Source organism: Protomyctophum bolini (assembly GCF_963924005.1).
Source record: "Protomyctophum bolini genome assembly, chromosome: 21".
NCBI lineage: Eukaryota > Metazoa > Chordata > Actinopteri > Myctophiformes > Myctophidae > Protomyctophum > Protomyctophum bolini.
Genome location: NC_137882.1, coordinates 22,109,372 through 22,124,792, shown reverse-complemented (window position 1 = coordinate 22,124,792; position 15,421 = coordinate 22,109,372). Strand labels below are relative to the sequence as shown.

General features: G+C 43.5%; 1 protein-coding gene across 1 annotated transcript; it reads left to right on the top strand.

Annotated features, from left to right (window-relative positions):
* Positions 1-2,562: 2,562 nt before the first annotated feature.
* On the top strand, positions 2,563-3,261 carry LOC308336419 (EEF1A lysine methyltransferase 2-like; the record flags this gene model as incomplete). Its single annotated transcript, XM_080793782.1, has 1 exon — positions 2,563-3,261. One exon carries the CDS (start codon positions 2,563-2,565, stop codon positions 3,259-3,261), a length of 699 nt encoding a protein of 232 aa, XP_080649908.1.
* Positions 3,262-15,421: the final 12,160 nt, after the last annotated feature.

Below are 15,421 nucleotides of genomic sequence, written 5' to 3'. Positions count from 1 at the left end.
TAGGAGACTTAGTAGGAGACTCTTTGAGATGAGACTATTTTAGAGACTCCACCAGTCATCACATTTTTGCTTTATATACAACAGAAATCACACCCGTGTGAAGTGAGGGGAGCTAATATATTAAAGTATAACTCATGTTGATTAGGTGATGTAATGGTGATGTAAAACAAACGGTGCCAACACACATTTTTCACACATTTGAAAGCTTGATATTGGACATTCTGTATAATGACTAGGCCTCCTATTGGTACTGCATTTTGATGCCAATACATTTGTACTTTTACTTGTAACAGAGTATTTCTATTGCAGTATTGATACTTTTACTTAAGTAAAAACATGAGCACTTTCTTCCACCATTGCTTAATTAAGCCATCAGGTGGAGGGTTTGGGTCAAATGACAGGTGTCACATAATCCATGACTGTGACTCCAGCTGTGCCAAATCAGGCAGAAAATGTTCAAAGAGAAAAGGAGAGATAAATGAACTTGACGGGAAATGACAGCAATTGCCATCAAAAGCCATAATTGTAATGACCTCCACGGCTATGCTTCCCTGCTGTCCTCATGAGGGGCCAACATGATTATGTTAACAAGGAGACCATCTGCGTCATAGCAATTACTGCACCACGTAACGCCATCAGCAAATTAATCACAGCGGCTATAAAAACTCTAAAATGGTGACTAATGATGAAATCAAATGGCCATTTTGGCTGAGTGCCGTTTTTCAACCACACGTGTTCGTCGTTATTGTGAGGCTGTAGTTTTCGCTCCTGTCTGTGACCAGCTGACTGTTTTCGCTAATAACTCTTGAACCGTCAAAAGGAAAATTCCTGGAATTCCTATACAATGCTAGATTTTTCCACCATTCAGCGTTTTCTTCAAAACACAGTATTTTCTACTCGGCTACTCCTAAAAACTCACACACAAATCCGGGAAAACATTATCATCTGGAGTCATGTGATCAAGATGTACCCGTCCGATTTGCCATTCAATGCCAGGCCTATACAGTATAATCGGCATAGCAGTTGGATCAGCACATGCCGAATTTGTGTTGTATTTGGATGGGCAAAAAGCGTTCGGATCTGTGGCTCTGGGCAGTCAGATCTCCATAATGCTTATAGGGCGGATTTGTTTATGGTTATGTGTGAAGCTATACGTTCTGCAGTGGTGGAAAGTAACTAAGTACTTTTACTTAAGTACTGTACTTGAGGTATTTGTACTTTACTTGATTATTTCCAATTTCCAGCACTTTTACTTCTACTCCACTACATCTCAGAGCCATAATTTGTACTTTTACTCCACTAGAATTATTTGAAAACTTTAGGTACTATAGTTACTTTGGCGATTTTTTTTATTTTGATACATTAACCACTTCAACCCTATACATTTCGGCCATTTGAAAATAGCCGATCTGTAGATCTGCTATTTTCAATCCATTTTGTACAAATTTTGAACTTGTGAAATGGCACATTCTGCACAATGAGTGCAGAATGTTAGTACTTTAAGTGCATTTTGATGTCGATACTTTTGTACTTTTACTCAAGTATATTCTTACTAACGAAGTAGTTATAAATGGCAGTATTGGTACTTTTACTTAAGTAAAACAATTGAGTACTTTTTCCACCACTGACGTTCAATGTTCAAACCTGGATAGAGTGCTTTTATTCATCCGAAAACAATATACAAGCCTTTTGCAAAGACACATTCAACCGAGCCATCTTTAGCGTCTTCTAGCTCGGCTGTACTGTAGGTGTTTCGACTCGAGGTACGAAATGGAACGAGCGGATCCATTTAGTTACACTTCCAAAGTTATTTACTGTGTACTTTTTATTATCTGTTATATCAATAATCACTGTGCTGGAGTGAAGGGACATTTTTTATGACCAAAGTCAAGTGAAACGATTGAAGCGACTGGAAACAAATACTGTATATATCTTCAGGTTTGAACGCACCTTGAATAACTTTCATCAATATAACATTGCAGCATGTCTATCTCTGGCCCCAAAACTGTGGAATGCACTTCCGTTGCAATCAGAACTGCAGCATCACTCCCAATCTTCCGCCGTAGTCTGAAAACCCACCTTTTCAGACTCCATCATGGCCCATAGCACTTACCCTACCCCCTTAGATAGCATTTATTATACCCTTAGATATAATTTGAAACAGACTTATAGCATGTCATGTAGACAGCACAATAATTGCATTGTATATAGTCATAGCACTTCATAGTACATATGTATAGCATAGTATAGTAAATATGTATAGTGTCATTATGTAGATATGTTCTAGTTACGTTCTTAGCTTACGCATGTTTCATGATAAATGCATTTTATATATGTGTTGTATTCCCATGCTTTTTGTTCTTGCCTAATGTAAATCGCTCTGGATTAAGAGCGTCTGCTAAATGCCTAAATTGTAAATTGTAATCTCTGTGCATCCATCTGTCTGTGCGTGTGTCCCATGCATATGTTGATTATGTTTGTCTAATGTCTGCACATATATGGAGATCCATGCTGTCGTCAAGATGACGTCATACGGCTTGCCAATTTTAATGCAATGTCGGCATGGCAGATAGTATGGATTATGTTACCCCAGAATCGGATGAAGACAGAGGCTCAGAGGACGGCTTTCGTCCTTCGAAGCTCGGAACGAAAGAATACTGGGACGAGGTATACGAAAGAGAACTGGAGACGTTCAGAGACACCGGAGACGTCGGGGAAATATGGTACGGTGAGGAAATCATGAGCCACATCCTCCGCTGGATGGACAAAGCCCAGATTCCAGAGCACGTTGCCATCCTCGATATAGGCACTGGAAATGGAGCCTTGATGGTTGAACTGGCCAAACACGGTTACACAAACATACTGGGTGTAGATTACTCCGCGGTGTCTGTGGAGCTGGCCAGAAGTCTTCTCGAGACCGAGGGGGTTACCGGTGTCACCGTGAGCGAGATGGACTTTTTGAGCTGCTTCGGGGAGCTGCGGGGATTTGACGTTTGCATCGACAAAGGAACATTCGACGCCGTCAGCCTGAATCCGGACAAGACGGAAGAGGCCAAAGGACGCTATGTCCAGGCTCTGAGAGATGCCCTGAAGGAGGGCGGCTTCTTCATCATCGCTTCCTGTAACTGGACGAAAGACCAGCTGCTACGGAGGTTCAGCGAAGGTTTTGAGTTCGTGCAGGAATTCCCCACACCCTGTTTCCGGTTTGGTGGGAAGACGGGCAGCAGTGTAACAGCTCTTACCTTCAAGCGACTTCATTGAATCACACCAACGCCAGATGTGTGTTGTTTTAAATGTATAATATTTTCCTTCAATTACTGTCACTCTGTGATCCGCTGACATGGACCACCGGTACTCTGATGGGTATATTGATCTGATGGGTATATTGATCCGCTGACATGGACCACCGGTACTCTGATGGGTATATTGCATAAACAGGTCTAAGCATGCCAATAGTAGGTCATATTGATTTATTTCCCTCCATAAATGACAATGAATGCATATGTTGGGATCAGTGGCATGCACAGATAGACACTAGGGGTGCCCTTTTCCCTCTGAACAAATGTGCCCTTTTGATATACTTTTTTTGTTTGTTTTAACAGTGTACACTGTACAGTATGTGGACCATGGTGACATTGATCAATTCTTGATAAAAAGCTTCTAATATATTATTTAGGCCCCAGAATCTATAAATCTCACACTATTAAGGCAACTGGCCGGTTCCATGCGCTGCACAAGGAGCCCTTTCTTTCACTTGAGCACCTGCCCCTCTGTGCACGCCACTGGTTGGGATGAAAAGGGTCTTAACCCTATAAATTGGTAATTTGATTTGCAAAAGATTTGAACAATATTCAATTATTTTGCTCAACTCCAGACACAATTTACACTCCCTTCAAGTGATTTATTTAGGTATCTCCAAATAAGACATATCATAGATAGAAATGGTTAGTATTAGTAAAAACCCAAACGAAATCGAAGACTATTTTATTAGTATTGCAGAAAGAAATGTCTCAACTAAAAAACATGTATCTAATATACGCTTGATGCTATTTCACAAAATACATGGTAGGCCTACATTTATTTTGTGTGAGGGGCTCTCTTATCATCATACATCATTATACCTCACATTCCGTGCTCAGCCAAATCATCACAAATGTAATTCCGGCCAATCACTTTTTGCGTCTTCACTTATCTGCCCTCATTATCTTCAATATGTACTTTGCTCAGCCAATCAAATCATCGCTATGGAGTGATCAGCCAATCAGCCATTTTTGTGTTCAGAGAGAGATATATAGTATAATTCAGGATACTTTTACTGACTGCCAAGAAAATGGAAGGAGATAAAACCTCCTACCATAACCCAATATTATAGGACTAAATGAAATGACTGCAAGGTTACAACTGAAAATGGACAGATTCATACAAAGATGGACTCACTAACCCAGGCCCAAAACACAGGCCCAAAAACTCAAGGAATAGAGATTAACCTGTGATGTCATGACATAGCCTATACTTTTTATTTGTGTTTTTGTCAGGTGTGACTAATGAAAGCTCATGACCATACTGACGTGGTGACGTGATTGACTGCTTCTAGCCAATGGGACAGCAAGCAACGGCTTGGGCGACGACATGGGCAAACCACGTCTAATCAGAAACGTGGACCTCAACAGAGGCCACCCTGCGGATGACGGACAAGGTCATAGACAGAAGGATGAGGCTGGTGATGCTACTCGGAACTAGTAGCGAGCAGCACAGCGACATGCGTTGAATACATGTTACAGTACTGTATAAGTATATATGTTGATGCCAATACCTTTGTGCTTTTACTCAAGTAAATTTGGAATATCAGTCTTTTACTTTTAACGCATTGCGGCATTGATACTTCTAAAACATGCGAGTACAGAGTACTTCTTCCATCACTGCAAAAAAGTACTGTGACAATGCATACAATGGGACCTGCAGAACTAACTGGAGCCTGGGGGATTATTTACAACGGGCTAAATCGCCCTGAGTGAAATGCCAGAAAAGGTTAACAAAATGTCCCCGCAAATCTGACAGCATGGTTTCCATGTGAATCTTGGACTGCATGTGGTCTTTGTGAATATATATATATATATATATATTCAAACATTCAAAGAATATAGGCTCTAAATTATATGGGCAAATAAAACATGTAGATGTTTTTGATTTGATTGAATACTTTATCAGTCAGATGTAAACCTCATGGTACAGGAAGACGTTAAGGCTAAAAGGATAACACAAAAATAGTCCTGGTAACATGTTTCCATTTTGGTCCTATTGTGTATTCGCACGGTTGGAGACAGCAATACGCTAATACCTCATTTACACTAGGGTAAATGAGGTAAATAGCAGATATACAAGCTCACCATCTGCTATTTACTGTACTGAGCACGAAACCGGCATGCAACTAAGTATAAACCCAAACCGTTACCGTTACAGGAGAAAAGGGAGTGTGGAGTTTGTATAGAAGCTGTACAGATGACGCGTGTCGGCCAGGGCATCGATCTAGTTACCTGTCAGTCATGCTGTTGCTCGGGGTGATCTGCAGGGCTTTCTTGGTGCACTGCTGTTCTCCATTGTTGGAGCCTTTGAAAAGCTCATCTTCAGACAGACAGACACACACACACACACACACACACACACACACACACACACACACACACAGACACACACACAGACGCACACCCGCAGTGATTGATTTATTTGGCCTTGTGTCAGAGGATGAGAACATTTGCAGTTTGCATGTCTGGCTCCCTACGCCAAGATAACTCACATTGATCAGCCCACCCGCCACCGAGAGGATGAGAAAAAGATGAGAGCAAAACGGCACACCCCCTATATTAAGGAAGACGCAGGCAAGAGGATGGATGGATGGATGGATGGATGGATGGATGGATGGAGAGCGCCAAGAGAAGTGTTGCTGAGTTGCCATTGAAGTGTTGCTGAGTTGCCATTGAAGTGTTGCTAATTAAACCCGGGAAGGCCTGGGCCATGGCTCAGCGGTCCAGGCACCGTACTTGGCTGGTAATCCAGTCTGGCAGTGTGCCGCAGGTTCGACTCCCGATAATGATTGTTTGATACCGCAGACAGACAGACAGACAGACAGACAGACAGACAGACAGACAGACAGACAGACAGAGCGTACAACACGCAATGTTAGTGCAGGAGTACTGTTGATTTTGTCGACTACAACTATGTAAAACTACGACTAATTACAGTATACTGACAATTATGTCAACAAAGTTAATGTACAAACTACACAAAAACGTTAGGGAGGGACTAGTGGAGAAGACTAAAAGACAAGACAAGTCATTTTATGCTTGATTCCATGCTGAAAATAGCCGATCTACAAGCTCACAATGCATGAGCAGACAAAACTTGATGATTAAACTAAATTAAAATTTGCTGTCAAAATCAACACGGTGCAGGAGTCAGACTACTGTTGGTTTAGTGGTTGTGCAAGGTAGGCTTATGTGATTGCATTCATGATTCAGCTGGTGCCCCGGGCTTAAAATGCATCTGATGAAATTAGTTATGAGATCACATTAAACTTTAAATGTCCCAGGGGGGAAATCAGCTGTTATGCAGCCGCCACAAACAGGCTACAGACATAGAGTCTCAACAGTCTGACGATTATTTAGTTTTTAAGATTATAATCTGAGAACAAATTGGTTAGAAATGGAAACACAGCGGTAGTCGCGCAGGATGGCGCCGAGGATGGCGCCCAGGATGCACTCCACATGTACTGCTAAGTTCTGAGTATCATTGTAAAAATGGACCCTTACGAGTCCAGAGGCGTATCTACAATAAGGCGAGGGCAGGCGTCTGCCTGTCCAAAGCCATTTCTGGCCTGGCCAAAATCCATACAATGAGAAAAAATGAGGACAAAAACAAGACCTGGGAACTATTAATGGACAGCTCCATTGCGGTAGAGCGCGACCCTCAATCACCCATTGGAATGTAAATGCATGCCTTTCAGCCTTTGTATCCTATACTCGTCTGGCAGGTATATCTCTTTGAAAACCTTTAATTCCTGGATACGCCACTGTACGAGTCAGGGTTCATTTGGCACTCAAGATTTCGCTGTGTAGAAACTCTTTGGTAACGCAGACTTCCTTCTCTCTGACCTGTTCTGTCTCTGACTAACAAACCCCCCCCAAAACCCTGGCCTATACGGTTCTTATTGACATACTGTATAGGCCCTACAGTAGGGCGAAGACATGAGACGAAGGAAAGGAAAGGAAAGGTACTATGTTTACCCAGGGTAACTGGACTAAGCTCAAGAACTTGTTTACAGCCAGGCCCTGCTCATAGAACATTTCATGGTAGAGGTTCAATGCCTTGTCCAAGGGCACTTCAGTGGTGGTAATTTTAATGTGCCGGTCCGGGGATACCAACTAGCGACCTTCCGATATCAAGACCGCTCCGCAAACCGTTCGGCCACCGCTGCCTTCAATACCCTGGCCTTAATGTTTCTTATTGACATACTGTAGGTGTAGGCCCTACAGTAGGGTGAAGACAACTTATCTGAACAAATTCACCGTGCTTATTTTTTCTATTTTGCAAATGTTAACTGTAACAAAGACTCTTGCTTCCAGTCATGATGAGTAGTTGCTCATTGGCTATTTAGTCCCCATATACTGTATGGGGATATCCGACTAGGACGTTGGGCTATATGACATATGACATATGTCTAGTATGACAATCCCTATATTTGGCCCGAGCCGACCTAGTGCTGATATCAGATAGATGTAGAACCATACTGTATATGGATAGATCTAACTGGCTTAAACAATAACCACACTAATAATAATATTAATAATAAGTTCTAAATGGGTTAACAAACACACGTACGTGGCTTGAATGCGTGCACGACCAAAGTCTGCATCATTAAATATGTTTTTTCAGCCGTCAAGTTAATACAAATAAGCACGACGGATGATGATGATGATGATGATGAATAGAACGATAGATAGCATCAGGCGCGCCTTCCTCCTGTTGTTGTTTTTGACCATTTTCTGCCTCTTGTTTGTTCTCCCCCCGCGTTAATGGAGCCAGTGGTTCTCCTGGAGTCATGGGGAGAGCCGTCAGACGCGGCCCAGATGCCCAGCCGGCGCCTCACTTCACGGGGCTGTGATGGCCAAATCACTAGTGGTAAGTGACAGGCTCTGTGAAGCATCACCGCGGGAGAGATCTGATAACGAGAAGGCAACGGCGACGATGATGAAGAACAGCAATATACTGTAAAGAAAGAGAAACAAAAAGTGCCAAATACGTGATTTGGGAAGCGTGGTGATTTTTAGTTTTTGTTGTCGAAGGTGAATTTTTCATGTGGAATGGCTTCTGTAACTTAAGTGCCTCCTTTGTAGTGAAGAGTTAGACGTGTGTGTGTGTGTGTGTGTGTGTGTGTGTGTGTGTGTGTGTGTGTGACTGCACTGACACATTTGCAGTAAAGTCTGCGCTGGACGCTGGTGGTCATGCAAATGCAACCTTGTGACGGACATGTGCAGTGTAGCTGCATGCCTGATGGTACTGCTGTGTTCTCACATGTTTTACTTAAGTAGGCCTCCAGGTATCAATACGGCAATGTAGATACTGTTTTACTAAGCAGAAGTTGAATGATCCTATAAATTCAGGCAACATGCCAGTACTCTATACTGCAGTGGTTCTCAAACATTTTTGGCTCCGGTCACCCTCTGTAAATAACTTTTAAATCCACGGCACCCTGAAGGACATTGTAGCACATTTTTGCATATTAACGATACGTGAATATGTAAATCTTTCCCCCCCAAAGATACAGTATGTCAAGAGGAAAACTGGAGAGAATATTTGTTTCTATTATGACATACTGAAAATAACTTTGATACTTTTAACCATTATAACCTTCACCAATCCTATCGCAATGCGGTGTGAGCGTGTATATCTGCTATTTTGGGTGAAGAATTGGTGTACTGTAGGCTGAAAAAGAACACATCAAGCACAGTTTAACTGGCGTCCGTTTTAAATATAGTTAGGTTAAGGAATTTGCTAACCAGTTGAATAATGGTCTGAGTGGTGACATTGATGAGTTTCAAGTTAGAGTCCACAGAAGTGAACCTTTCAAGCCTGTTTTCTCAACTCAACTCAACTCAATTTGATGCTATGATTCCCTAGTTTCATATGACAAAAAAAAGTTAGCGCCCCTCAGTCAAATCTGGTCACTTATTATCAAAGTATTCCGTGGCGCCCCTGGACTTGGGTCAAGGCACCCTAGGGTGTCACGGCGCGCTCTGCTCTGCTGTATGTTGGTAGATTGAGATCGGAAGGATCCCAGTGTGCATACTGGCATGTGTGAGCTGCACTGTCAATACCCACTGTCAGCATGGGAAGTTTCTCAGAGTTTTGGGATATGGCAGAATCAGACACAGCCATGGGGGAACTAGAGCAGTGTGATCCTGGTGCACTGCCGGCGTGGTCATCATCACAGAGAACTGCAACAGCAAGCTGTCAACAAAACGTAGGAATTGATTCTGGGTCCGAGAACTCAAAAAACACCAGACGGGGGAGAACAAAGAGACGGAAAAAAGCATTTCATTGTTGAGTTTTATCTCGACAGTCAGTCACCCAATTCTCTCAGTTCAGTTCTCATCTCGCTGTGTGGATTGTTTCTCCACACGCAGGCTGATGAATAATTTGGTGGGATACATGCACACATCCGTGTATAGACTAGAGGTTCTCCCAAATCAATGAAACAACTGAAATGCGAGAAATCCGAGTTGAGTTTCGACTTTCGAGGACGGTTCCCGTTTGTGTCGGGGTTTGATCAATCCCAGACTTTGTACAGAAATAGAGGAATGGAAGCGCTGCAGGGATCTGTTAGTGGCTCTTTGGGTGGGTGCTCTTTGGTGATACAGGTAAAATCATTTAGACAAAAGGTATCCTTCCTCCAAGTTGTACTGCTTGTCAAAGTGTAAATTGCAGACTTGAAAAGAAAAGAGTCCAAGGCACTCCGGACTTTGAACAGTTTGTCGATGTGGGGCCGTCATGGTCTCTGGACATTTCTACGATTTAGTGTGGCTCAACTGGATTGGCCCCCCTTTTTTCATATGCCATATGATGTCAGTCTACCCCTGTGTGATCAAGTGAGCATGTGCGTGCAGTGCACTATGTGTGGCAAGTTAGTGTGTCTAGACTGTGGATAATAAATTTATGTGGATAATGTGCTTTGTGCCGTCTATGTCGGGTGGAAACTTCATACTGTATGTCCAAAACTGTCACTTTTCAGGATCCAAATTAAGAAACAGGAAAGAATACAGGCTCAAAACGAGTTGGTATACTTTATATGCGCCGCATTATATGATCAAGTAGGGCGTTATTAAAAAATCGTGTGAAGTGAGGGGCACTCTTATTATTATAGGATAAAGCTCACATGTTACCCAAATAGTTGAATACACAAAAGCTAAGGCACTGGTACTGGTACTTCTGGTTTACCGGAACGGGGTTCAACTCCCTGCAGTGCCCTGCTAAATGTGTTGTATTTTCCGCAATTTTTCCACAAAAGTAAAATTGTCCATTCATTGTCAATGGGAATTTCATGTTTGTGTAGGACAAAGTTTGTGCACATACACCAAAAGCTGGACATAGGAGTGGCTAGCGCCCTTCAAAATAAAATAATGAAAATAATGAAAATAGAGATGAGAGTTCTGCCAGACAGCGACGATGTGGGTTGTACATTAAGTGTCCGTGTCCTACTGTCCTTTATCCACGGACGCGTCACGACCCGACAGCACGTAAATCAATCAATCCAACTTGACATTGACTTTTACAATTCCTGTCTCATATAGAACAATAGGACGTTACGCATGAGGATGGAATTATGGTTAAAGGACTAGTGCTACACACATACTCCTAACGGGCTGGGGTGGCACCTAGAAGTAAAGGGAGTGTTGGGCAGGAGGAGTACGAATAAAGGCTCATATATCTGGATTTTCGGTGGTGAGGTGACCACCGAACTACAACATGACGTCACGAGCCGCGGTGAAGAGCAAACCACCGCCACCGCTCCAGCCCTTCTCTCTGTTTTTACTCACCGCCGCTCAACGTTATTTCAGCTCCGGTGGTCACCTCACCACCGAAAATCCAGACTATGAATTAGGCCTTAAGGCTCTGCGTCTTCCCGGTGGGGCTCCTCACTGACAGGTATGACAAGTATGCGGTGCTTTCACAACGTAACTTTAGGGGCCAAACGTCCAAAGGGTGCTTTTTTGCCTCCTGTGTCAGCTTTTCGTTTTTGTGCTTGTAAACACAAACATTGAAGCCAAAACAGAAAAGTGAAGTCTATGCAGATTGTGATGCCGGAATGACATTTGTGATGATTTGATTGGGTGAGCATCATAGCATGGAATGTGATGGATTTATGATGATGTATGATGAGAGCGCCCCTCACTTCACACTGTGATTTTATTCAAATTTAATTCAATTTGTCAAATCACAATCTCTGTAGACTAATTACACAACAAAAAACAAAACAAAATAACACCTATAAAGAGATGAAAACAGTGGAGAAAAAAATACAAAATACATGTGCTTCAGTTGGCTGATAACTGCTGGAAACTATTGGTAGAAATGTAGCCCCATATGTGCCCTCTCCCTACACTCATTCTGTAGCTCATCTCTGTAGTGCTGAGGGAACATATACTGGGGCTAGTAGAAATGTATAGTTTTGTTACGTAAACACATAGGTTACATAGGCTACTGCAGACCGTACTATCTAATTAACATTTTTATAACAGAGAGAGAGAGAGAGAGAGGGGGAGAGGGAGAGGGGTAGAGGGATAGGGAGAGGGAGAGGGAGAGGGAGAGAGTGTGCGTGTCACGGAGGGGGAGGGGCTACCCTTCACCTGCACATGACAGTTTGTTTAGGTTTAAACACTCACTCACTCGTTCCTCTGAGCAACAGGGAGAGGAGGAGGGTATAGGCTAGCTACAGCTTGCAGGACAGGAGGAGAGCGGAGAACGCAACGGTGGTTCGTTATATTCTCCAACGGTCATTTCCATCCAGGCTCCAGCTGCTCAATAACAGCTAGCGTTCATTTAACTGGGACTCGATCCTTTAGAAGACCAGGAAAGAAGCACGCAGCCTCCAAACTTGACAGGATTCGCTACGGTGCGACTCGTGCGAGAACAGCTGACACTATAGTCCGAGGTGCCGAGAGAGAAACCAGGAAGAATTTTAAACCAGCATTGCTGACCGCGAAGTTCACTTATTAATGTTCTGAACAGACGCTGCTGTGAATAACCTGCATTGGCGGCGCCGGCGAACAGGTAAGACTTTGCCTACTTGTCCTAGTGTGAGTTGGCAAAGTAAACGCAACAAACTGCCATTCCTTGGGTGCTGATGGTAACGGTCGGAAATGCACTTACTTTAGGCTAGCCTATGTCTGCGCAAATATAAAACCAATAGCTTTTGCCCTTTAAAAAATATATATTTACAAATCTCAAAAGGAAAAGTTGACATGTAAGTGTGAGCTCTATGTGCTGGTTGGAGGAGCATCACTGATATTCTATTTGTCCGTGTTTTAAATGTGTTGAATATCTGCGCCTACTGTATATGAGATATTGTGCTCAAAATATGGATGATTGAAATGTAGTAGAGACACGTGTGTCTTTGACAGTGTCTATTGAAAAGCAGCGCCTGCTGTGTGTGTGTGTGTGTGTGTGTGTGTGTTGTTTTGGAATTAGAAGCAACATGTTAATTGGTCTGTTTGATACACCTGTGTCCCATTCAGCGAGAGGAGAGCGTGCATGTAGTTTACTAGTTACAGAGATGGATGAATAGACAGACAGAAACAGAAGTTTGACGTAGATAGATTAGAAACAGGATTCAGATGGAGAGGGAATAGGGTATAGGCCTATAGACCTTGTAGACTGTAGAGGGAGGACACGGTGAGAAAGTGCAGTGTGACTGTCTGTGGTAATGGGATAAGGTCTGGAAAAGAACAAATCATTATCGTGTGGGAGCCAAACCACAAAAAGGGATATAAGTACGAACGAAGTATAGGTTCAGAGAGAGAGAGAGAGGCGAGGTGTTGGGGAGAAGGGCACAATTGCCATAGCATGGAGCGTGTGTGTGTGTGTGTGTGTGTGTGTGTGTGTGTGTGTGTGTGTGTGAAATCTGACATGTGGTTTTATAGCATATAGAAGAAAAGCAGAGAGAAAGAGATGGAGGCTGTGAACTGGAAAGCGAGAGCACGGGACGACACAACAGGGAGGCACAAGATGGCACAGCTGAAGTGAGACAGCTACAGACAGACAGACAGACAGATGATGATGGGGAAAAGAAAGGCACAAGAGGTGTGGAAGAACAAATGTGTGAATAGAGAGAGAGAGGGGTTACAGAGAGAGAGAGGGGGACAGAGAGAGAGAGAGGGGTTACAGAGAGAGAGAGAGGTTACAGAGAGAGAGAGGGGTTACAGAGAGAGAGAGGGGTTACAGAGAGAGAGAGGGGGACAGAGAGAGAGAGGGGTTACAGAGAGAGAGAGGGGGACAGAGAGAGAGAGGGGTTACAGAGAGAGAGAGGGGTTACAGAGAGAGAGAGGGGGACAGAGAGAGAGAGGGGTTACAGAGAAAGAGAGGGGTTACAGAGAGAGAGAGGGGGACAGAGAGGAGGAAGAAAAGGGGGGATGACGACGGGAGCAGTGCTGGTGGGGGCTCTCTTTCTGGCAGCCGACCCAGTAACCAAGGCAGCTGACAAGAGGCAGAGCCAGCGGAGGACAGTGGGATTTCTATTTTTCACCCTCTCCTCCTCCTGCCAAGCCCCCTAGCTGCCTCATCCCTCGCGGATAAAGATTTCATTGTGGAGAAGGCACTGCAGACCGAATTCATTAAGCAGCTACTACATGTATTCTTCCCTGGTTCACTAACCCCCCCCCCCTCTCACTGCGTCCATCTCCATCTTTGTCGATGCGCTGTCACTCATCTTTCTGACCCGAGACCAAGAGCAAGTATAATAATGTTATGCTGCTTCAACAGTTGGAGAGTGTGGATAGAAATTGAAGCTGATGGCCTCACCAGGTCACCTTTCTTTAAAGAGAGATTTCGAGTGCCTTTGCTGGCCCCTGAGCACATTGGGATTAAAACAACAATCATTTGCATGACAAGAATACGTGCACATGTGCATGTACACGCATGCACAGTACACGCGCACACACACACACGAGCGCTCGCACGCACATGCACCCATACCTAGTACTACCAACCTTTTGCAATGATCCCTCAGATGTTGTTTTAAATCATTCAACACATAATAAAACAGTAAACTTAACTGGAAATGTACTTTAAAAGAGAGAACATTTTCTAAATCACCCGAAGCATGCTTTTCTTATTGGGATATTTGGCAACATCCAACATGTACAGTGACAGTGATATAGTGATCTATTACAGGCTGACATTGGCCAGTAAAAAAAACCTGACCGATATCAGTCGATCGGTTGCTGACCACGACAGCAGTGGATGATTTATCGCCTTATACATTACAGGATCAGATGGGGACATAAAATATTTAGGCGTATTAAAGTTTGTCCACGTGCCACATTTTAGAGGAGAACTAAATGGAGGATATATCGTAAGTCCCCTGATCCGCAACCGCAATATCGGTGAACAAGCTTCATGGTCTGCGTGTGAAATTCCACTCGCTGCTGTAACTGTTGTCGTATTATGTATCTGCCTGAGAAAGGGATCAGGTGCAACACATGACCTTTCGGAATCAACAAGAGACCTAATCACCAGTTAATCATGCTACACATAATGCAGCAGTTCCATTTGATAGACACCTGATTATAGGTTACACCCGGTCTGTCTTTTGAGCCTATATTATGTAAGAGAAGCCAAGCATAGCCAGTCATGCTATTTAGCCACCACAGATCACACTAATTAGCTTCTGTCTACATGTTTTGATAGGCAGGGTGTCTGTGTGTGTGTGTGTGTGTGTGTGTGTGTGTGTGTGTGTGTGTGTGTGTGTGTGTGTGTGTGTGTGTGTGACACCCAATAACCCGGCCATGTTGAGTACCGAAACGTGAATTCAAACGGTCAAGTGCTTCTTGCCGTGTTATCAGCTTCTGTGTAACAGTGTAACTGCTTATTTGCGACCACAGGTCGCATTTACTAGTCCGGCAGCCGAGGTGGACGGGTGGCAAATTTGGTATATGGTATTTTTTATTGGCTTAAAAATATTGTCTATATACATGCATTCATGAATCCACTTGCTGACCGTTGGCATTGTGCATTTTTGAGTGGTGCAACCACTCCAAGGAACAGCAATGTCCGTGACGTTAACACACCCACCCCACCCACCCATGCACCTATGTGACTGTGAGCACGAGTATGACTATTAGTACCAGTAGGGGTGCTGTTGTCAGAAACA